The following is a 25,503-nucleotide window of genomic DNA, read 5'->3' as shown; positions in this document are numbered from 1 at the left end:
GTGACCTCTCTAGAGGCCATGTTTTTCAAGAGATCTTCATGAATATTGGTCAGAATGTTTACCTTGATGATATCTAGGTCAAGTTCGAATCTGGGTCACGTGGGGTCAAAAACTAGGTCAGTAGGTCTAAAAATAGAAAAACCTTGTGACCTCTCTAGAGGCCATATTTCTCAATGGATCTTCATAGAAATTGGTCAGAATGTTCACCTTGATGATCTCTAGATCAAGTTTGAAACTGGGTCACGTGCGGTCAAAAACTAGGTCAGTAGGTCTGAAAATAGAAAAAAATTTGTGACCTCTCTAGAGGCCATATTTTTCGCGGGATCTTTATGAAAATTGGTCAGAATGTTCACCTTGATGATATCTAGGTCAGGTTCGAAACTGGGTCATGTGCGGTCAATAACTAGGTCAGTAGATCTAAAAATAGAAAAACCTTGTGACCTCTTTAGAGGCCATATTTTTCAAGAGATCTTCATGGAAATAGGTCAGAATGTTCACCTTGATGATATCTAGATCAAATTTGAAACTGGGTCATGTGCGGTCAAAAACTAGGTCAGTAGGTCTAAAAATAGAAAAACCTTGTGACCTTTCTAGAGGCCATATTTCTCAATGGATCTTCATGAAAATTAATGAGAATGTTCAGCTTGATGATATCTAGGTCAAGTTCGTAACTGGGTCATGTGTGGTCAAAAACTAGGTCAGTAGGTTGAAAAATAGAAAAACCTTGTGACCTCTCTAGAGGCCATATTTTTCACGAGATCTTCATGAAAATCGGTGAGATTGTTCACCTTGATGATATCTAGGTCAAGTTTAAAAGTGGGTCACGTGCCTTCAAAAACTAGGTCATTAGGTCAAATAATAGAAAAACCTTGTGACCTCTCTAGAGGTCATATTTTTCAATGGAGTTCATGAAAATTGGTCAGAATTTTTTATCTTGATGATATCTAGGTCACATATGCTCAAAACCTAGGTCACTATGACAAATAATAGAAATAACGACGTCATACTCAGTTCAACACTGGGTCATGTGGGGATAGGTGAGCGATTCAGGACCATCATGGTCCTCTTGTTTGGAATATGCAAGTGTCCTCTCGGTGGCATAACTGTATAATTATGCACTTCCCATTGGAAAGTGGCCATAAAATTTGATTTCTGTTTTTGGTTACTGGTAAATGTCCCTTTTCTAGTAGTGTATTTCATATACATATATGAGCTCCTGTTCTTTGCCCGATTATTAATCCAGCAAGATGGAAAACTGTAGAATTGTACAGCGTAATACAAAATTAATGTTGGTATAACAAGATATATACTTGCCCCTCCATCAGAGCTAGATAAGCTGAGATCATTGTTACGTTTTACTACACCCGATTAATTTTTAAAGAGCAGAACATTTTTCCAATTTCTCTTGATTTATGGAAGTGGAACATAATACTACAGGATTCTGTTCTGAACACCAAATCGAGCATGCCCCTTGTCTGTGTAATGAGGGTACAATTCAAATTAAACTGGACTTTTAAGTCAACTACTAAAGCCTTGTTTAGATATACTTCATATTTTAAACACTGGTGCATTAAGTTGGCTTTGCCGTAACTTTGAAACTCTCTTGACAAGATGAAGGGATCTTAGGGTAACATCAGATTCTGTTGTAAAGTGGAAGAATCTGCAGTTGAAATGGGGGGATATGGATGGGTAGTGGTGGTGCTAAACTATGTCTTAAGACACAACTTAATGTTCATATGATTGCAAAGATATCTGCAAAATAAACTGGCTATTTCAACGGTAAAAGCCTGATACAAATGTTCTTTGGCTGCTTTGAGTCGCCAATATATCTTTTGACTAAAAATGCATCCATAAGGTACAGATGCCCCAATATTCTACATCAGGGCTAGGAAGATGGCATTTTGATAATAGAACATGTATATTGATGTTATGGACTGGAAAAGAAATATACCAGTACACATTAATTTCACCTTTAATTGATTAAGTCTTGTTATGGTGAAAGTTTGTATTAAGTTATCTGAAAATCCTTATATGCATATAAAAGTTACAGGTCATACAAGAAAGAAGACAGTATCTTTGACCTTTGTGTTATGGGTCTTGCACTCGACACATCCTATTATTATTGTAAATGTACTAAGTTATTTGAATATTCATCTATGTGTAAAACAAGTATGCCCACGGGCAGAATGTCGAGTCCACCAGCTGTCAAGTGTGACCTAGACCTTAGACCTAAGGACCTGGTTCTTGTGCATGACACTCCGCCTCATAATGGTGAACATTCATACCAAGTTACATCAAAATCCCACCATGCATGAAGAAGAAATGCTCTAGACAAACTTCAATTTGACCTTTGACCTCCAACTGTGACCTTGACCTTTGAAATAGGAACATGAGGTTTGCGCACGACACGCCTTCTCATTGAGGTAAACATTCATGCCAAATATAAACAAGATTGGTCCATGGATGTCAAAGTTATGGTCCGGACAAAATCAGACCGACGGACACACGCACATACACCGACCCGCCAAAAGTGACGACTATATCAAGCTTACCGCAAGCGGGCTTGACAAAAATTCAAAAGTTAAAAACTGAAAAAGAAATACTGTAACCCTAGATACGTTCGCGAATACTATTTTTGTGTTTTTAGGACGACAGACAATTTAGCAGCTACAAATATTTGCCGAATACATTGGATACGAAATACTTGAAAACTTAATAGCTTTACTTAACAAACAGTCGCAGGCAAAATTATAGGTAAGGCACAAATAACTGGTCAGTTATCCTGAACACATTTTTCAATCTACTACGCTCTGATTGTGAGTGAAATTCATGTTCCAAAATACGCTGTTGGCAATCACAAATCACTGTATACTAGTACATGAAATCAGTCCAATATGTCTATACGGAATTTTGTTATGCCGACAAAAATGGATGAAAAGCTAAGTAGTGCAAAAGACGATCCTATTGATCATATAAACCGTCAACAAGTGAAACCGACGCTTCAATCCATTCTGCAAAGTCAGGCGTAAAAGTGAAAAAGAAATATGTACATTTACAGCAAGACAAGAGCTAAAATTGCAAAACCTGTCCGACTTTCCGATAGCTACTTTTAGATATGCCATAAGTTTGGTTTTCACCTGTCAATCAGAATTATCTACTGCTGCTGTTTTTTATTTATATATATAAAACCTTATGGGATTTATTTAACAACTATAAAACCTACAAATCTAAATGAAATTATTATACATGATAAAACCTTTTTTTCAGTAATTATATAACACACATGCGTGTATCAGGAAGTAGCTCTGCAATTGACTGCCAGTGAAAACTACAATCTTTTGCGTTTACATGGTAGCTGGTAGATTTGCAACTACAAACCTTTGCGGAGAAGCACCGATTGTGAAATTCACTATCTTAAATAGAGTGAAACCATTTCTAGGTTTACAGTATTAAGTAAAATTTTTTACCTGAAAGTGTGACCTTGACCTTTGAGCTAGGGGTCTACGTAAAACTTTTGGCTTTTAATGGGTGACCTCGAGGTTGGGGTCTTCTGGTAGGTCCTGCATATAACAAATTGTCTAGTTATGTTGAATGTTTCTGCTTAATTACTTGAACATTCATCCATGTAATTTCTTTTACCTTTAAGTGTGACCTTGACTTTTAGAATAGAGGTATGAGTGCAACATGTCCTATGCTAAATATTTATGTTAAGTTATTAGAATATCCGTGCATGGAACAGTTACAGAGCATCTAAAATCTTCAATCTTTAGTGTGACCTTTGAGCTAGGGTTCTGGATTTACATGTGACACAACATCTTATTTTGTTGGTTATTTGTCGCAAGTTACTTCAAAATCCCAACAGCACACAACTAAGTTATAAGCCGGACAAGATTTTGTGCGCATACAAACATCTAAATCTTTGACCTCGCAATGCATAACAAACGTAGATACCGGTAGACACACAAACAGAGTAACAACATAATTTATGCCCCCAACTCCCATTTTTATTGGTGGGGCAAAAAAAAGAGTTCAAAACCTTTGCCTACTTTAAACTGAAAACGAATATAGCCAATTGTGCTGAACCCACCTAACAAGCAACCAGTATGCAGGTTAGAAAAATTCCTTAATAATTATATTTTTTACAGTGTTTGAGAGGCCTCGATGCTTTTTTTTAATCCACTGAAAAACAAGTATATGCCTCTTCTTACTGTTTAATGTCCAAACAGCACTAACACAATGTGCAAGAATGGGGGAATAGGTACAACAAAATACTGTTTGAGTCTTTATTTAATCATGTTACTGTTTTATTTCTAAAATGTTTATGTATGTACTGGTAAAAAGATTTAATATTTCTTTCATAACCAGAAAATGTTTTTTTTTCTACGAGTGAAATAAATACTTGGACAGTAACTTGTACAATTTAGTTAAACAGGCAATATACACTTATTATCATTCAAGTACAAGTTGAATGTTACATTAAAAATTGAACAGGTATATAAAAGTAAATTATTCCAAACTGTTTTACATCCATATTCGATCAAATTATTAAATAATGAAAACTAAATAATTCTAGAGTTTTATTAATTGTTGACATGTGAATTAAATGTTTTACACATAGGAAATGAAATGCAGCAAATTCTTATATAAGAAATAATGTTTATTTTCATTAAATCATAGCAAAGTTAATGTTGCACTGAGAAATACTGCTAGCATATCTGATCTTCTATTTCATATTGATAAAATTTCATCATCGAAATCCTATATCAAAGTGGTATAGAATTAAGTAAATATGAAAGTGCGGTGTTACAATTAACTGTAAATTGGTTTTTAGGCACAAAAAATAATTTACTAGACATTTACACAGTCCCAAAATCATACCTTGGGACATCTAACCTTGTTGCTGTGTCTTGATATTAAAACAATAACATATTGACCTAATATTTTGCACCATGTGTGCTAGGAAAAAATGCTTTCTTATTTTATCCTTCTTTTTAATATAAAAAGACACACAGAGGAAATGATATATAGCAGAAACCTGTTCTAATATATTCAAAACAAACTAGTTTCCAGTCACCTAGAATCACTTTAAGCACACTCCCTTAAAATTATTCTGCAGGCATATTAAAACACGGTTCTATAATTTCTTACAAAAAAGCTTGTGTTTTTAATGGCTTTAATAACAGATTACGGCTCGTGAAAAAAGAAAGAGTAAGAATTACAATGTGAAGTAAAATGCTTTACAGTTCACATACAAGTATTCTTTCCTTTAAAATAAATTGTGATATATCTTGTAGGCAATCAATGACGGTCATTCAAATAGGCATATATTATGCTGATATTCCTACATCTCAATTTAAATCAAAATGTCTAAAATATTCTTAGTTTCAGCAAATATCACCAAATTTCTATCACATTACCCCTTCTATTACTTCCATTGTCTAAGTATTGTTATATACAAAGGTATTTTTAAATAAACTTTAGGTACTAAGGTACTTGGAGTCTTCTTTCTGGAAAAACTGATGACCCCGGCTATAAAGCTGACAATTTAAAAGCACCCAACTTTGGTTGCTTCCAAGCAGGATTTTGACAACTAGCAAAACTGCATTCTAAGAGACTTGCGTTCAAACTTGAATTTATACCCAGAAACCAATACTGGTCCCACGAGGTCTCCTGATCAAACTTGTATCAATCCCCCTACCTCGGAGCAGTGTAGTTGACATCAACAATATGGCTTGCTTGCCTCTCACTCTAACTAACAGTGTGCAAAATTCTAAGACAGCAGGTAAACAGGAAACAAGTAAGATTACTGGTTTAGGAGAAATGGTGCCAAAATAGTTTCAAATCCATTTTTCACCCCTTAGGACTTGTGTACACTAGCAACAAGTTTGGCCCATCCTTCATTAACATGCAGCAGAAATCCAGAAGTAATTTCTTAAAATAATTTAGTAAAACAAGCAATGATAACCAGTGACCTGCAGTAAATCAATACAAAAGAGCAAGTGTTAAACATATAGAAGCACAGATACAATGTGCTACAGGAATTATGTATTATTTCAATACAGAAAATAGTGACAACCTGGCATAAACACTAAATACGAAATTACATGCAGTGAATGACATAACTGGTATTTCAATAAGTTGACAATTATGCAAAACAATGAACAAAAAGTTTTTGTTTTTTTTTACCATACTGTGAAATCATTAATATTCTTGGGGGATTAATTTTCGTGGATTTCGTGGTTGAGTCAATCCAAGAAATTAAATCCGAACAAGTAAAATTCCCATTTATTTTATGTTCAAAAGTTGAAATCCACGAATTCACATCCCCACAAAATTGCCGTTTTGACCAAAACCACGAAATTTTATGCCCACGAAATTAAATGGTTTAACAGTATCTATTGCAAATAGCTGTAAAAAGATTCCACACAAGGTTTTTACCTCAACAAAGCACATCTACTGAATGTATAAAGGCTTGTTGCCTGTCTGGCAAATTTTTGCCATAGTTTCTACCATTTTTTTCTCTGTATTAAAACAAACAAGAGGGTCATGATGACCCTGGATCGCTCACCTGAGTAATATGAGCTACATGTTTCAAATGTCAAACTGATGATTTTTAGAAATTTTTTGGAAGATTTTCCGATATACAATCAAGTAACCCCTGGGGCGGGGCCAATTTTACCCCGGGGGTCATGATTTGAACTAAGTTTGCAGACATCTACTAGGCAATGTTACATATCTAAGATCTAAGCCTTCTGGTTTATTTTTAGCAAATTTTGAAGATTTTTCTATATACAATCAAGTAACCCCATGGGGCAGGGTCAATTTGACCCTGGGTGTCAAGATTTGAATAAATTTTGTAGAAGTCTACTAGGCAATGCTACATGTCAAATATCTAAGACCTAGGCCTTCTGGTTTATTTTTAGAAATTTTTTGAAGATTTTCCTACGTAAAATCAAGTGACCCCTGCGGCGGGTCAATTCTGACCCCGGGGGTCATGATTTGAACAAATTTTGTAGAGGTCCACTAGGCAATACTACATGTTAAATATCAAAGCTCTAGGCCTTCTGGTTTATTTTTAGAAATTTTTTGAAGATTTTCCTATGTAAAATCAAGTGACCCCTGGGGCAGGGTCAATTTTGACCCCGGGGGTCATGATTTGAACAAATTTTGTAGAGGTCCACTAGGCAATGCTACATGTCAAATATCTAAGCTCTAGGCCTTCTGGTTTATTTTTTAAAAACTTTTGAAGATTTTCCTATAGAAATCTATGTAAAATCAAGAGCCCCCTGGGTCATGATTTGAACTTTAGTAGAAGTCCACTAGTCAATGCTACATGTCAAATATCGAAGCTCTAGGGTTTCTGGTTTTTGAGAAGATTTTTTAAGATTTTCCTATGTAAAATCAAGTGACCCCTGGGGCGGAGTCAATTTTGATCCCGGGGTCATGATTTGAAAAAAATTGGTAGAGGTCCACTAGGCAATGCTTCACACCAAATATCTAAGCTATAGGCCCTGTGGTTTTGGACAAGAAGATTTTTAAAGTTTTTCCTTTCGGTTGTCATGGCAACCAGAGTTCTGCATGGAATTCAATTCTTTGAACAATTTTGAAAGGGGGCCTCCCAAGGATCATTCCTATGAAGTTTGGTGTAATTCTGCACAGTGGTTTTCAAGAAGATTTTTTTAGAAATTTTTGACGGATGAAGCACGACTGACGATGCACGACGGACATCAAGCGGTCACAATAGCTCACCTTGTCACTTCGTGACAGGTGAGCTAAAACTAAAAGGCTTTTGTATAACTGTAACTATATCTGACAACAGTAAATGAATCAGAATAAAACAGTTTCTTTACTTTAAAAATTCAGTTAAAATTACTTAATATCAAACAGGATAAAAACTATTATTTACATTTGATCATATTCATGAAAATCATGTTGTTTCCATGACATGTTTCAAAATTGTTACATACATGTATATAGTCACTGCATTATGACCTTAGGGTTCAGACAAAAATAATATCTTTTAAGTATAGTGTGATTTTGAGTTTTGAAAATCTGATATCTGAGCTGATACATATTATGAAAAGACTGGCCAACAAAACATATACATTTGCTGAGAAACAATATTAAACAAAAGCTGCCAATTAGACAGACAGCTCAACTATTCAGTTAAGCGTTTCAATCCAATACATGCAACAGTTATGAACATATGTTCTTGCATGCAAAACTTCAAACAAGTTGTGTTGTCAACATAGAATAGCTCTCACCATTCCTCAGTCGAGCTAAAAATAACTTGACACAAGTCATTTTTCCTAATTGCCATAACACATAGTAACAATGAGAAGAATTGCACTTAATATCAAAATGCTGTTAAAAACACATCAACTTTGTTTTATAACAATGTTTGCTTCTGGTATTATCTAATTCTTAAATACTTTCAGGAAGAAATGTTTCTATGATTGCAAACATCATTCATAAGTGTTTTATTTTAAAAGCTGTGGTCTAAATTATAACTATTTGGTTTTGACTTTAATACTTTTCCAATGCTGTTTTTTTTTTTCAATCTTTTCTTTTAAATCCCCATTAAGGCCCATCTAATGATGAAAAGCAGTTAGGTAGTACATTATTCTTACATATTTAATGTAGTTTTCAGACAAAGCAACCTGAACAAAACAAACAGTAACTGTTATGCAGCCAATGACATTGTAAAACCAGAGCACCGCCTTGCGGGTGCTGACGCTCATCTGATTTTTTTTGTGTAATAGAAATATTGTCCTACCCATGATTTTCTAAGTCTAAAAAGGGCCATCACTCTTGCAAAAAGCAGGATAGAGTTATGTTTCTTGATGTACAGTGTCCACTTATGATGGTGAAAAACTGTTGCAAGTTTTAAAGCAATAGCTTTGATAGTTTATGAGAAAAGTTGACTTAAACATAATATTCAACCATTTTTCTAAGTCCAAAAGGGGCAATAATTATTGCAAAAAGCAGGATGGAGTTATGTTGCTTGCTGTACAGGGTCAGCTTATGATGGTGAACAAGAGTTGCAAGTTTTAAAGCAATAGCTTTGATAGTTTAAGAGAAAAAGTTGACCTAAACATAAAACTTAACCAAGAAATCTGATATTTTCTAAGTCCAAAAGGGGCCATAAATCTTGCAAAAAGCAGGATGGAGTTATGTTTCTTGCTGTACAGGGTCAGCTTATGATGGTGAACAAGTGTTGCAAGTTTTAAAGGAATAGCTTTGATAGTTTAGGATAAAAGCTGACCTAAACATAAAACTTAACCAAGAAAACTGATTTTCTAAGTCCAAAAGGGGCAATAATTCTTGCAAAAAGCAAGATGGAGTTATGTTTCTTGATGTACAGGGTCTGCTTATGATGGTGAACAAGTATTCCAAGTTTCAAAGCAAAAGCTTTGATAGTTTAGGAGAAAAGTTGACCTAAACATAAAACTTAACCAAGAAATCTGACATTTTCTAAGTACAAAAGGGGCCATAAATCTTGCAAAAAGCAAGATGGAGTTATGTTTCTTGCTATACAGGGTCAGCTTATGATGGTGAACAAGTATTCCAAGTTTCAAAGCAATAGCTTTGATAGTTTAGGAGAAAAGCTGACCTAAACATAAAACTTAACCAGGCAATGCCGACGCCGACGCCGACAACCGCTCAAGTGATGACAATAACTCATCATTTTTTTTCAAAAAATCAGATGAGCTAATAAGTTCACATTACATTGCTACAGGACAAGTAATAAAAGTATCAGTTAAGGTACCATGTCATTACCTGAATCTACGAGGAGCGGTCAATAAATACCCGGAAAAGTGCTCTAATATCTTTATTTCTGACCCTACTTTGCTGTAATATGAAAATATGACAGATAAGGACATACTGAATGTAAATACTGAAATGAGCCGCACCATGAGAAAACCAACATAGTGCATTTGCGACCAGGTTGGATCCAGACCAGCCTGCGCATCCGCGCAGTCTGGTCAGGATCCATGCTGTTCGCTAACGGTTTCTCTAATTGCAACAGGCTTTGAAAGCGAACAGCATGGATCCTCACCAGACTGCGCAGATGCGCAGGCTGGTCTGGATCCATGCTGGTCACAAACGCACTATGTTGGTTTTCTCATGGTGCTGCTCAAACAAAAGATTTCAGTACAGGTATATGAACTAGGGATGGGAACGAATACTGAAATCAATATTCGAATATTCGGTTTGCCTTATTCGAATATATTCGAATATTCGGTTTATTTTAATGGAAGCTTTAAATTCTTATTAAGTGATTGGCATATACACAACGTATTCATTTGTTTAAAGCGTGGATCATCGTACGTAATAAGACCAACAAATGTTTGTTTCGGGTAACCCGATCCTACCTAGCAAAACCCGCCGATCCTAGCGTTTTATTTCACGATTCTGTCAGTATAATCATGAACATATTTAACTAATTCGGTGTTTTAGCTTCAAAATGATACAAAAATATCAAAACGGTTATAATTTAGACCGTCGCAATTTTATTTAAAAATAGCAGGTCGTCCCATTTAAACACGTGACGCACTGTTGTATTACCGCCGCCATTTTGAAATTTTTCAATCGGCGTGTAAAAATCGTCGTGTAAAAAGCAAGTAAGGCAGACTTAAACCTCCTTCAACATGAACTAATGCATCAATCATATGCTATGTCTTGATTTTATTATAAAGTACTTCAAAATTTAATTCGAATACGGCCGATTGCGGATGAAAACCGATTCTGCGGATGGTCTGAAACGTCGTACAAAATATTGTGAAAAGATCGGCAATATCTACAAGTTTGGTATTGTTTTCGAAAAAAAAAATTCTACAACTTGTTACATAAAACAGGCGCCAATAAAAATGAACAAAAGATAAAAAAGATATCACATTCACGCCTAATACAAACTGTTAATCTGTAGCGATGAACCCAGGTAATTGTCTTGTTAACTGGACATCTTTTGACATGCATCTGACACATTGACGCCTGTTGTAAACTGTTAATCCGTAACGATGGCCCTGCCAACTATTTTCTTCTTAATTGGACATCTTTTGATACTCGATAAACAAACATGACATGGTTTTATTCTGTAGAATTAGCATGCTCATATTGCCCAAAATCAATGATACTTTTTTTGGAAAAAAAAATACAATAATTTACGAATATTCGAATCTGATTTTCATATTCGAATATTCGACCGATTTTCGAATATTCGAATATTCGTTCCCATCCCTAATATGAACATTATTCATCTATGATTATAGGCAACGTCATTACCAATAAGGCGGCACAATGTTATTATGACAGTTGTATCAAGTAGAAGCAATCAATACAAATCATGATTACCACTGGTTCAGGCTTTCCAACCAGCCATTACAAAAAAAGTAACAGAAAAAAAAAGATCTTTGCAAATGAAGTTTTCGCTTACATAGGGGATAAACTGCATCATCTGCAGTATTCTTAGTTATACTCTTGATTTTCTTAACCCATATTCTAGAAGTATTTTTATTTATCACCATATACAGAAATTCATGGAAAACACTTTTACTAACTTAAGCAGAAATGCTCTTAGCTGAACATTTTGTTACATGAAATTTCATGGATAATGTTCCATGCCATATGCTATATCTCTTTTTTCTCCCCTAAGTATCACATATTAGAATAAAATAAAAGTCATTCTGTACATATAAACAATGAATTGAATGCAGTAAGACATGTATATAAATTATGTTTGTGCATCCTGTCCTTTCTTCATGATATCTCTCAGGGTTGACATGAGACTGTTAATGTTGGCACGATCTGGAATTTCTATGTCTATCTCTTCTCCATTGTTTAACACCAGGGTCTGAAATTAACAAAATTATTCTTTTTTTTTTAAACTGAAAATTATTCTTCTGCTTCTTATTCTTTTCTAATACTTCTAACAGTATTAATATACGATTCTGGTGTATCCATGATACAGAATAGGTCTATCGCAACCTTCTTACATTCCAACATAGAGGAAATTACCCAAATTTTTGTTTGAACAGGACATTTCCCTTTTAATATTAATCTTCTCATAAGCTACCTATGTATCAATTAATAATTGAAAAATGGGTGGACAAGGAAATATGAAGAAGGCACATTACTAAAAGAAATACAGTGTTTCAGTTATGATTATTGCGTACTGCAGTATTCCTCATTACCATCTACCTATATTCCAAGTTTGAAATCAATCCCTTACATAGTTCTCAAGTCATGCTCCAAAGTATAAAGAAAATTGAAAACGGGCACTGGTCACCAATAAGTGACGTAAGCGTCATATTTAAGCACTGCACTCCTCCTCATTGCCACCTAAATATATTTGATCCATGCCATGAGAAAACCAACATTGTGGGTTTGTGACCAGCATGGACCCAGACCAGCCTGCGCATCCGCGCAGTCTGGTCAGGATCCATGCTGTTCGCTTTTAAAGCCTATTGGAATTGGAGAAACCATTAGCGAACAGCATGGAACCTGACCAGACTGCGCAGATGCGCAGCCTGGTCTGGATCCATGCTGATCGCAAAGCCACTATGTTGATTTTCTCATGGCGTGGCTCATTTCATGTCTGACGTGAATCACTTGCATGTTTTTCATGCTACACTCTGGCCAAGTAAAGCAGTGACTGACATACCGTTTGATTACTTTTATATCGCCCTTCCAGTTATGAAAACAGCAAAACACTTATGTCAATTGTAAATTGAATATTCTAACGTTTCAATTCATTTGTAATTTAAATAAAGAAGGTAAAGCATTGTGTATTCTGCAATAAAACACTGGTTGACGCACAGAGCAGAAACAAAACATTGATGTCATATAACCATGCAAGGTCTTCAATACTACTAGGATAAATAAATTTGTGAACAAATTTCATCATAGTATTTCAATGAGCATATTAGAATTTAGGCAACCAACGCCTTCTTGCGGCTTTTTGTCTGATTCACCATGGTTTATCATTCAGTCATTTGGAAGCCTTACCAAGCTTGTTTATTGAAAGCAAAATCAATAGCATTGGCAGGGTATGTAACATATAACCCGAGGAGCAATGAAATTTAACCTTTAGCCTGCTGCCGGCAAGTGATTCTGCCATTGCGACCAGTGCAGACCAAGATCAGCTTGCACGTCCGTGCAGGCTGATCATGGTCTGCACTGATCGCTATTCAGTCAGTCAGTAAATTTTCAGTGACCATCCCTTCAAATAATAAGTGGTACTGCCCAAATTGAATGATCGACCGGTCGATTTTAGAATTTAGCATGGTAAAAGTTAAAACCAAGACCTTACATCAAAAGCTTCACTTACCTAGACAATGGCATCAAAAGCAATCTAAAGATCTACTATGTATACTTTCAAAGATAATACATACCTTACTTCTGCCAGTGCTTTCTACATTGAGAGGGCTGCCTGCAAGAGACATGGCCACTTCACCTGGTTTCACTTTGCGTGAATTGGCTGGAGTGATTGGCAACCTGTAACATATTACATTAAGAAGTGTATATTTTGTAATGTAAGCTCAATGCAGATCTACACATTAAACATTTACACTGATTTTATGACCTTGAAATTAGTTTTCTTCCCAATCAAAACCAAAATGTTTGAATAAGTGAATAAAAACTTATTTTGTACATCAGTAACTGTAGTTCATATTTTCTATAAAGACCATTTAAGGTCGAAACTAGCAGAATAATAAAAAAAAGGAACCTACTCAATGCAAGTCTTTTTCATTTATCATTAATAACACTATGGTAAAAATGTCTTTTTTTTTTTTTATCTCATTTGTGTTCTAACTCTGTATGACGAAACTTTTTATAACTAAAACAGATTGTTCCATACATAAGCATATACAAATATATAATTTTCTGGTTATTTTCTCAGTCTTTTCTGACATAAACTGTGAAAAAAAGAAACCATATTGTTACTGGAAGTGTAGAAATAATCTACGAGTAGAGAAGCCCTGTTATACAAGTGCCCTTTATCCCATATAATTTATGCAAATACAGAAATTTGAATCTGGTTTCTTTTTTCAGAAAAAATTAGAAAGCTTTTAAGATTTACCTGGGATCAAACTTTGGTGTGACTAGTGGAGTAGCTCCCCAACCTGTGGTTGCAAAGTTTCTCTGTGCTGCTGGGGTGATGAAACTGAAAATAACATGCTTTGCATTAATGACTACTATGCAAAGTTGTTACAAGTTTTACTATAATTTTACCAAACAAATTAGAGATTAAGAACAAACTACTATATGCAAAGTTAAGTTTTACTATAAATTTACCAAACAAATTAGAGATTAAGAACAAACTTCTATGTGCAAAGTTAAGTTTTACTATAAATTTACCAAACAAATGAGAGACTGAAACAAACTACTATGCAAAGTTAAGTTTTACTATAAATTTACCAAACAAATGAGAGACTGAAACAAACTACTATGCAAAGTTAAGTTTTACTATAAATTTACCAAGCAAATGAGAGACTGAGAACAAACTTCTATGTAAAGTTGCTGAAAAGTTAAGTTTTACCACAAAATTTATCACAAAAAGGAGAGACAAAGAACAACCTACTATGCAAAGTTAAGTTTTACTATAAATTTGCTACATAAATGCGATATATAGGACAAACTACTATGTACAATTGAAAATAAAGTTTGTTGTGAAGTTACGCTTACTATAAATTACCTCACAAATGAGAGATGGTGGATTAACTACTATGTAAAGATGTCGCTAATTTAACTTTTACTTTAGATTTACCACATGAGTGATAGATTAAGGACAGACAACTATGTACAGTTGTAAAATTAAGTTTTAACTACAAATGTATCACACTGAATGAGAGACTAAGGACAAAAAAGAAATATTCTAAATTGTAAATGTGTATTTATATTATATTAGTAGTTCAACAGTGTAATATAAGTAAGACTTTTTTGTTTGTTTGCTACCAAGTGTTTCTGTTATAATGAGCTTCTCTTGCTACTACTACAAAATGGGTATTATATGCTGGTATGGTAACACTGATGATGAGTACCAGTATGTTTAAAGAAAAAAAATGATATTGCCATTAAAAACTTAGACTTGGTATGCTCCTTTAATTTCAAGATATATACTCGCTTGACACACATGTTACAAACAACATTGATATCACATAACATGAAACTTTTAATACTGTAAAGTCTGACAGCAATTGCTGTAATACTTACTGTGAAATCTGACAGCAGTTACTGTTATACTTACTGTGAAATCTGACAGCAATTACTGTTATACTAATGTGAAATCTGACAGCAATTACTGTTATACTAACTGAAATACAACAGCAATTACTGTTATACTGTGAAATCTGACAGCAATTACTGTAACACTAACTGTGAAATCTGACAGCAACTACTGTAACACTTACCATGAAATCTGACAACAACTATAATACTTGCTGTGAAACTGACAGTATTTACTGTAATACTTACTGTGAAATAGGGCAGCAATTTTTATAATACTTCCTGTGAAATATAACATTAACTACTGTAATACTTACTGTGAATTACAACAGAAGTTGTTGTAATACTTACTGTAAAATCTGAGAGCAATTACTGTAATACTTATTGTGAAATCAGACCGCAATTTCTGTACTTACTGTGAAATATCATATGGCAGCAATTACTGTATTACTTACTGTGAAATACAACAGCGATTACTGAATTACTTACTATGAAATCTGACAGCAACAACTGTAATATTTACTGTGAAATTTGGCAGCAATTACTGTAATATTTACTGTGAAATCAGACTGCAATTACTGTAATACTTACTGTGAAATCTGACAGCAATTACTGTAATATTGTGAAATTTGACAGCAATTAATGAAATACTGTGAAATACGACCACAATTACTGTAATACTTACAGTGAAATCTGACAACAATTATTGTATTACTTACTTGTTCTGAGCTGAAGATAAAGGTTCAGCATTGAAGGTAACTCCCTGTCCTTTATTTGCTGCAACTCTTTTTCTTCCTTGCTGTAAAACAATCACATATATAGATTAACTAAAACAAAACAAATCTATAACACTGGATGCTTCACCTATTTGCTTACCAGTAACGAGTTATTTTAATGCAAAAATATTGCCATTTAGGTTAGTCTTATCAAGCGTGAGTCAAGTAATGTCTAGAAATTATACTTCAGTATAGCGTAAAGGAGACTAGTTACTAGTTCTGTTAGGCTGCAAGCTGACACTCTGTTTGTTACGCTGTTGAGAATCTACATGTTCTATCTAATGCTGACACTTACTCTACAGTAACTCATTCTGTTAAACTGTCGGCATTTATTCATTCTATTACACTTCAAGAACAGCCATATTTTCATTAATAATAAATCCAGCTTCACAGATGGATGTACTTTTCGAGAAAATGCTGTTTTATATACACAACAGTACTGTGTACATTATTTATTTTCATAAAAAAAGTTCCATGGCGCCTACAGGAAATGTAATTACTGGTCCTTATAGAATATGTGTAATGTCTAAATGAGCCGTGCCATAAGAAAACCAGCATAGTGGGTTTGCGACCAGCATGGATCCAGACCAGCCTGCGCATCTGCGCAGTCTGGTCAGGATCCATGCTGTTCGCTTTCAAAGCCTATAACAATTAGAGAAACTGTTAGCGAACAGCATGGATCCTGACCAGACTGCGCAGATGCGCAGGCTGGTCTGGATCCATGCTGGTCGCAAACCCACTATGTTGGTTTTCTCATGGCACGGCTCAAATGTTTTATTTTACCCGTTTAGTAGTAGTTTGTTGTCCACCTGAACCTCCCTCCTCTGGTATAGTCTCGATCATCTGTCGGGACTTGTATTTACTCCTGTACATATGTTATAGCAGAAATACACATGTAAATATCATAAATTGGAAATATTGTATTTCATAACTTTATATTCTTTAGAAAAAAAGGGACAACTAAAACTAAACATTTCATAATTTTCTATCATTCTTGAAATATCAGTATTTTCAAATAGACTTCTTAAATTTTTTAATTAAGGCAGTTTTGCACGTTCGGATTATATTTTTTTCTACAATGTAGAATTTGATTAAACCCAGATTTTTTAAAACTTTTTCAATAAAGCCATAAATATCTGCTTTTATTAACTTGCATTCATCAAAAAAGAGGAAACAAGCCTAATTTTCAAGAACTTACAGCGTAGTTCTACTATTAGTTTTCAAAAACTTTCTGTACAGTTTTAAATTCAGTATCAAAAACTTACAGTATATTCTTACTTTCAGTTTTCAAAAAGTTACAGTGTATATCTATAATTTATTTTCAAACACAGACAGTTTATCTTTACTATTAGAATTCAAAAACTTACAGTGCATTTTTACTATTTTGTAATGATGATGGTATATTAGCTGTTGTTCTACTCATCGGCATGGTAACTGTGTCTTGCTTCTCCTCTTCCTCGGAAAGCGTGAATTCTGAAGAATAATGACTTCAAAGATAACATTGTTTTATATATCTAGTAGCCTCACCATTAGTTTTAACATACATTTTTATTGATATTTCAATTTCGTAATAACAGCAACACTATCAAAAGTTAGCTGTTAAGTTTGTTTACAAAGTATCGTATTAAAATCTAAATAGAATTCTCATTAATTTAAAAACATAAAATGAGCCGTGCCATGAGAAAACCAACATAGTGGGTTTGCGACCAGCATGGATCCAGACCAGCCTGCGCATCCGCGCAGTCTGGTCAGGCTCCATGCTGTTCGCTTTTAAAGTCTATTGGAATTGGAGAAACTGTTAGCGAACAGCATGGAGCCTGACCAGACTGCGCGGATGCGCAGGCTGGTCTGGATCCATGCTGGTCGCAAAGCCACTATGTTGCTTTTCCCATGGCATGGCTCAAATATTCATTAAGATGATTACTTGGGAAAAGAATGCTCATCAGTATAAAAAATTAAGCTTAAAAGTAATAGGAGAGATTATAAAAAAGAATTATTAATTAATTCTTGTTATACCTATGTACTTCTCTACAGTTAGCTGTAGCTCCATCTGAATGGTAAAAAAATACTTGTTAATTTAAAAATGGTTACATTTTACATTACAACAGCATACTGGAGTACATACAATGAAGGCTGGTAAAGTCATTAAAGTAAGACTTTGTCTAACAAGAGCTGTCTGATGACAGCGCGCTCGACTATTCGAAGAATTGATTGAAGAATGGTGTCAAAATATTTCTACGGATATTCAGACAAAAGAAATAAATAGATTAGACAAACAATGTTCCTGTATTACTTTGATCGATAAGTCTTGCACTAAATGGCAATATATGAGCCAATTTCAAAGTCCAACAAGAGCACCGCCTTGCGGGTGCTGACGCTCATCTGATTTTTTTTGTATAATAGAAATATTGTCCTACCCGTGATTTTCTAAGTCTAAAAAGGGCCATCATTCTTGCAAAAAGCAGGATAAAGTTATGTTTCTTGATGTACAGTGTCCACTTATGATGGTGAAAACTGTTGCAAGTTTTAAAGCAATAGCTTTGATAGTTTATGAGAAAAGTTGACTTAAACATAATATTCAACCAAGAAAATGATTTTTCTAAGTCCGAAAGGGGCAATAATTATTGCAAAAAGCAGGATGGAGTTATGTTGCTTGCTTTACAGGGTCAGCTTATGATGGTGAACAACAGTTGCAAGTTTTAAAGCAATAGCTTTGATGGTTTAATAGAAAAAGTTGACCTAAACATAAAACTTAACCAAGAAATCTGATATTTTCTAAGTCCAAAAGGGGCCATCATTCTTGCAAAAAGCAGGATGGAGTTATGTTTCTTGCTGTACAGGGTCCACTTATGATGGTGAAAAACTGTTGCAAGTTTTAAAGCAATAGCTTTGATAGTTTAGGATAAAAGTTGACCTAAACATAAAATTTAACCAAGAAAACTGATTTTCTAAGTCCAAAAGGGGCAATAATTCTTGCAAAAAGCAAGATGGAGTTATGTTTCTTGATGTACAGGGTCTGCTTATGATGGTGAACAAGTATTCCAAGTTTCAAAGCAATAGCTTTGATAGTTTAGGAGAAAAGTTGACCTAAACATAAAACTTAACCAAGAAATCTGATATTTTCTAAGTACAAAAGGGGCCATAAATCTTGCAAAATGCAAGATGGAGTTATGTTTCTTGCTATACAGGGTCAGCTTATGATGGTGAACAAGTATTCCAAGTTTCAAAGCAATAGCTTTGATAGTTTAGGAGAAAAGCTGACCTAAACATAAAACTTAACCAAGCAACGCCGACGCCGACGCCGACGCCGACAACCGCTCAAGTGATGACAATAACTCATCATTTTTTTTTCAAAAAATCAGATGAGCTAAAAAGGGCCATAATTCAGTCAAAATAGTTATGTACTCTTGCCTACAGATGGAAATCATAATGATAAACAAGTGTTCAAAGTTTAAAAGCCATATGTCAAATAGTTTTGACAAAACATGGACTTGTATGGAAACAGAACCAATTTCAAAGTCCAAAATGGGCCATAATTCAGCCAAAATAGATGACAGAGTTATGTTCTCTTTCCTACAGATAGAGACTATTATACTAAACAAGTGATAAAAGTTTCAAAGCCATATGTCAAACACTTTACAAAAAATATGAACTGGTACGAAAAACTTAACCAAGATTTCTCAGTCAAAAAGGGCCATAATTCAGCCAAAATCCTTGATGGAGTTATGTACTCTTGCCTATAACTGGACATGGTGATGGTAAACAGATGTTGAAAGTTTCAAAGCTTTATCTCAAAAGACTTTGTCAAAATATGAACTGGTACGAAATATTATCCCAGATTTCTAAGTCAAAAAGGGCCATAATTCAGCCAAAATCCTTGATGGAGTTATGTACTCTTGCCTATAACTGGACATGGTGATGGTAACCAAGTGTTGAAAGTTTCAAAGCTTTATCTCAAAAGACTTTGTCAAAATATGAACTGGTACGAAATATTAACCCAGATTTCTAAGTCAAAAGGGGCCATAATTCAGTCAAAATCCTTGATGGAGTTATGTGCTCTTGCCTATAACTGGACATGGTGATGGTAAACAAGTGTTGAAAGTTTCAAAGCTTTATCTCAAAAGACTTTGTCAAGATGTGGACTGGTACGAAATATTAACCCAGATTTCTAAGTCAAAAAGGGCCATAATTCAGCCAAAATCCTTGATGGAGTTATGTGCTCTTGCCTATAACTGGACATGGTGATGGTAAACAAGTGTTGAAAGTTTCAAAGCTTTATCTCAAAAGACTTTGTCAAAATATGAACTGGTACAAAAAACTTAACCATGATTTCTAAGTCAAAAGGGGCCATAATTCAGTCAAAATCCTTCATGGAGTTATGTGCTCTTGCCTATAACTGGCCATGATGATGGTAAACAAGTGTTGAAAGTTTCAAAGCTTTATCTCAAAAGACTTTGTCAAAATGTGGACTGGTAAGAAAAACTTAACCCAAGGTGTGACGCCGACGCCGTGGTGAGTAGGATAGCTCTACTTATTCTTCGAATAGTCGAGCTAAAAATTATGAAAATGCTGATCACTATGATTACAACATTACTGTATTTAGGATTCCATTACAGACATCCTTAAGTTATATAACCCACGAGTACGTGTTCTGTCCAGTACATCGAAAAACATCAAACAAAATCTCAAAGTGTACAAGATTCATGCAGCTTTCATATCTACTTATATTGATCTGCCTTCTAAGATTTAAAGGACATGAAAAACTTTTGTTACTCAAATTACTTAAAGGTCTGCCAACATTTGGAACAGTGATGCTGGCATTTGTGACCCAGACAACACTCTCAACATCTTAGTCATTCTTACAGAACTTTTTCAAGACTAATTATGGGATAACTTTGTGTTGTCAGCATCTTTATGCTTATATGCTCAATTTCAAAGCAACATACTTTTGTTTATAAAAAAAACCCCTGTAAGGTAACATAAAGAACGTAATGTTCATTGACCTGCTGTTTGTAAATAAGTACAAGCTAACACAAGAATATAATAGTTTACTTACAGATGAGAGTTTACAACGTATGTGGTAGAAATGTTTCTCAATTTCTGACTGTAAAGCTTCAAGCTCTTCATCATACTGGGTGCAGATATTTTCCACTGTAGAAAACAGACAATACCAGTAAGTTAGTGGCAATAAATAAGCCTTCAGACTGATGTTTCAGCCAAGACTGTACATATGAAAGCTTAAACATTTGAAACACAAGGTAATATGCTAACTATATGTATCTATGCATCTATGACTATTTTTTTCTTTAAATGTATCATTTTAACAATTCCTAATTTAGAAATTTTACAATGCTTTTTTTCCCCAACTGTAAAGGCCCTGGCACCAGTCCGCAATCAGTGGAAATAAACACCGAGTTTTAACTTGTCTAATTAATACATGATAATGCTTTGTTTCAGTCTATGATAAAAATTTCTTTGAATACTTAACACACCATATAATTGCAATATTTGCCATGAGTAAAAATGAAGGTGTGGTGTTCATGAGGGGAATCTGTTTTGATCTAATGTAAGTTTCGGCCAGTAAAATATTTATAAAATAACTAAATATAATTGTTTAACTTTAGCTCTAGCAACAAAAAAGGCAATAGCTAATTTTAACTTGTAGAAAATATTGCTAAATCTGAACCCTGATTTACATTATTTAGAAATCAAGCTTCACAGCTGGTTGTACTTTTAAAGAAAATGCTGCTTTATACAACAGTGCTCAGAGAAAATTAGTAATTCTGTCATATACTGAGCACTTGCAAGGGAGAGCCAATGCTGCTCTGTTAATCATTGTGGAACTTGTGCCTTAGAATGAGAAAATTAGTATCCCACCAAAGCCACTAACTCTGTATTTAAACATGGTGTGGGTTTGTTGTTTTAATATGTGCATAATCTCAACAAAATATGATGTTACATACATGTAGTATTTAACGACTCCTAAATAATGATTGGTTTATAATCATATAGTTATATATGAGAATTTACAGTGAATGATTTAAGTAGTGAATGAACATAATTTGTTATATCTGGATAAGCCTGAGCTCAGGTATCTTGCTGAGGTACTGAGCAATAAGTGAAGAAGACAGTGGAGGGATGATTAGCAAATAGTGATTCATAACATGGACATCTTGGTTCACCCCAGTAGTTATCCAGATAGAAGTATCTGTTATATTAGGGAGCATTATCAACAAACTGTTACTTCATTTTCCGTAAAACATAACGCTATAGATTGGATACCCAGTGTTGAACCATGACTGTGGGTATACTACAGTCTTAATAGGTTGCGCTTGTCAAAGGACATCAGATACTGATGGAATAAACTGTAACAGAATATTAGGCTTGTAGTAAGAAGTGTGCTAGTACTTTTAAAGCCTTTTCAAATCAGCACTGTTACAATATCGAAAAAGAGGTGCATATACATATTATGTATTACAGGTGAAAGAATGTATTAAAGTATGATAACTTGTTGCATTACACACCATACTGGATAGGGCTACAAGCATGCATGTGAGCACTCGGGGGGTTTATATGAACAAAATCAAGGGACATGAAGATACAAGTTGCTATGACAAGTACCGTAATATTATAATGAGCAAATTCAATGAAATTTATAAGTTAGCAACAAGGCATTTTGTAACTTACTAACTACCGAGTATAATAAATACTCTCATTTAACAAATTAGCAGTATGTAAATGAGTCAATGACAAACATTCTTAAATATGAACTGATAACAAATCGATATGTTGATGCACAAGTTCACTATTGTTATATTATGATAAGCCTACGACATGGTGTTATGTATTAAAATACACAGGAAATCTCATCTTTTTACGTACCATTATAGTCAAAGTCCTTGGTAATGCTTGCAAGTTTTGCTTTTCTTTCTTCAGCTGTCATGCCATTAACAACTTCATCTGTGTCATTTAACTTTGGCTTTGCACGTGTAGTCTTAGCACGTGTTGGTCTTTTTCGTGGCATGGTTAATATAGTACAACTGAAATTGAATAATTGAATGCACTTGCTTACTGTAGATGTACAAAAATAAGGCAATTTCTGTAATCATGCAACATAATTGACAAGGCTGTAAGTTATAGGTTTATAGATGTATGTGGGTGAATACAAGGTTTGAGACTCGTTACAGATTGATAACCACTTCATGTAGGGCACCAGACTAATTGCGGTGCTTAGATGAACAGTAAGATAGATGGCACTGAAGGATTAATCAAAAAGCAAGGCTGTTGGAAGTGGCCTATAAACCTACTATCACCACACTTTTCCCACTTTACTTTTCGGAACTCACCAGCTCTCTAGAATGAAACTTGACTCCATGCCCACCATACAAGTCTATAAAACACTTCTGACACCATTAAAGTGAACCCTGGGCAAAGAAGTGTAAAATACACAGAATAGCAACAGGAAATAATCTTGCATAAGCTCGTGTCACCGCGTTCTCTTACTGAAACGTTTGCCGACTTGATCACTCGTGATCAAATCAACAGACGCTTATCAAATTATTACACCAGTTGGCGATACAGCCGGCACGTAATAAACCGAATCGGGTCCAATTTTCAAACACCAACTGTTGATTTCTCAGACTTCTAATCATAAATTCATTCCTTCCCTGTGTAGAAAATGTTAATGCTAATAACACCATTATCATTATAAACAAACGATCTGATAGAAAGTTTTCCACGACACAAATTTTTATCCTTCTGCGGTCTGTTTCATACACCGGTAAAACGAGATCTCATTCAGTTCTCGCATGATGTTGGCGAGATTTGCTCTATATATATATATATGCCTTTCAAGTTGCCGATCTCTTTATTTTTATAGCTCTTTGCCCTGGGACAGAAAATAACAAAGACCCTACTGGGACTCAAACCCGAGACCTCATGATCCTTAGGCCGACACTAATAACGTTGTTTAAGAAATAATATATCTCATTTAGTGATTTGTCACTGAATAAATCATTGTTTGGAGTTCAGATGCGAAGGAATTATATCACGAGGGTGCAGCCCGAGTGATATAATAATACGCATCTGAACGACAATGATTTTATTCAAGAGCAAATCACTAAATGAGATATATATATTATTTCGATTCGAACACGTTATCAGCGACTTTAAAGTGAATGTGTCACTTTATGTACCAGACACTTTATGTACCAGCACTTTATGTACCGCTTTGGACACCTTATGTACCACATATATATTATATAGTGGATGATCATTTTTGTTTTGATTTGATAAAAATGTTTTATTTTATGTTACTTGAAATGTTTTTTTACTAAATTTAAATGTTAATTGTCATAATTAATAAGGTAAAATTATATGCACATAGAAATGTTAACAACATTCTATGGACTTGAGCTGATTAAATCAAAGTTGTTTTCACAGGTAATTATCACATATTGACAGTGCTACACAATAAGATACAATTACTATATAATATATAGGTGGTACACTAAGTGTCAAAGTGGTACATAAAGTGTCTGGTACATAAAGTGACTGGTACATAAGGTGTCGCACCCCTTTAAAGTACATCCTTGACAGCATTCATTAAATGCTTGCCCGTTTTCAATCGGTTTCTTTTCCGGCGTGCCGCTATGCCATTTGATGCCATGACGTAATGATTGTGACATCAGAACAGTGAATTGTTGTATAATAATTCACTGTTTTCAGCCTTCTTTGTTTAAATTATAGGAAAGTGAATCTGATTGTGTTAGAATAAGGGATAAATCCTCATATTTTTTCATTTTGGCTTGATTTAGGATGAAAACTGGGTTTTTGTTATCTGTCTGGCTATATTTTTTTCATCCCAGGTCCGATCCTCGTGCCTGTGCTATGTTCCTGACAGCTCTTTTGCTCCCTCAGTCCCTGGATTTCTCAAGATTTTACCCCACCCGGTCCGTAAATATGGGAAACATACCGAAACACTTAAAGAGTATTTGGGCATTAACACATTCTTCGGCAGTATAAAAAAGTTTTCTTCAAACACGTTATCAAATTAGTTAACTTTTCCCGCTGATTATAAGATATATTCAGGTCAATAAAATATTTCCAAATATTTACATTTGAACAAGCCGCCTAACGAACAAACGCTTGAAAAAATATAAAGCGTCCAGGATGTTTGGTTTCCAGATGAGTACCGAAATGATCTGAAATGGGACGAAATGTTGCAAACATTGTCGACCTTAGACTCTTCCACACGTTAGATACTACATATTAATACATGTGTAACGTTGATCATTATTAGATATATTTAACATGTTGAGAGTAATGTTTAATAATATTTTATTGCTTATATATACATGTATATACAGAAAAACAAAACCTTTACGAAACATTGAAAAGCAAAATGGTTGGGCCCAAGTTCTTACAACATTAGCGATCGGCCCTCCCCTACAAAGAAAGTAACAAGTCAAATGGTTTATCGCGGCCAGAAATTTGTACA

General features: G+C 34.5%; 1 protein-coding gene across 1 annotated transcript; it reads right to left on the bottom strand.

The window, feature by feature from the left end:
• Positions 1-4,274: 4,274 nt before the first annotated feature.
• On the bottom strand, positions 4,275-25,272 carry LOC123549418 (borealin-like). Its single transcript, XM_045337500.2, has 10 exons — positions 25,122-25,272; positions 22,887-23,044; positions 21,061-21,155; positions 18,021-18,054; positions 17,372-17,477; positions 16,788-16,869; positions 15,948-16,027; positions 14,084-14,167; positions 13,395-13,497; positions 4,275-11,854 (listed from the first exon to the last, which is right to left on the bottom strand). The coding sequence occupies exons 2-10, from the start codon at positions 23,026-23,028 to the stop codon at positions 11,735-11,737; spliced, it is 846 nt and encodes a 281-aa protein (XP_045193435.1). The 5' UTR covers positions 23,029-23,044; positions 25,122-25,272; the 3' UTR covers positions 4,275-11,734.
• Positions 25,273-25,503: the final 231 nt, after the last annotated feature.

Source organism: Mercenaria mercenaria, chromosome 6, assembly GCF_021730395.1.
Source record: "Mercenaria mercenaria strain notata chromosome 6, MADL_Memer_1, whole genome shotgun sequence".
In the NCBI taxonomy this organism is placed as follows: domain Eukaryota; kingdom Metazoa; phylum Mollusca; class Bivalvia; order Venerida; family Veneridae; genus Mercenaria; species Mercenaria mercenaria.
Note: the sequence above shows the minus strand (reverse complement) of the source record. Positions and strands in the feature narration are given on the sequence as shown.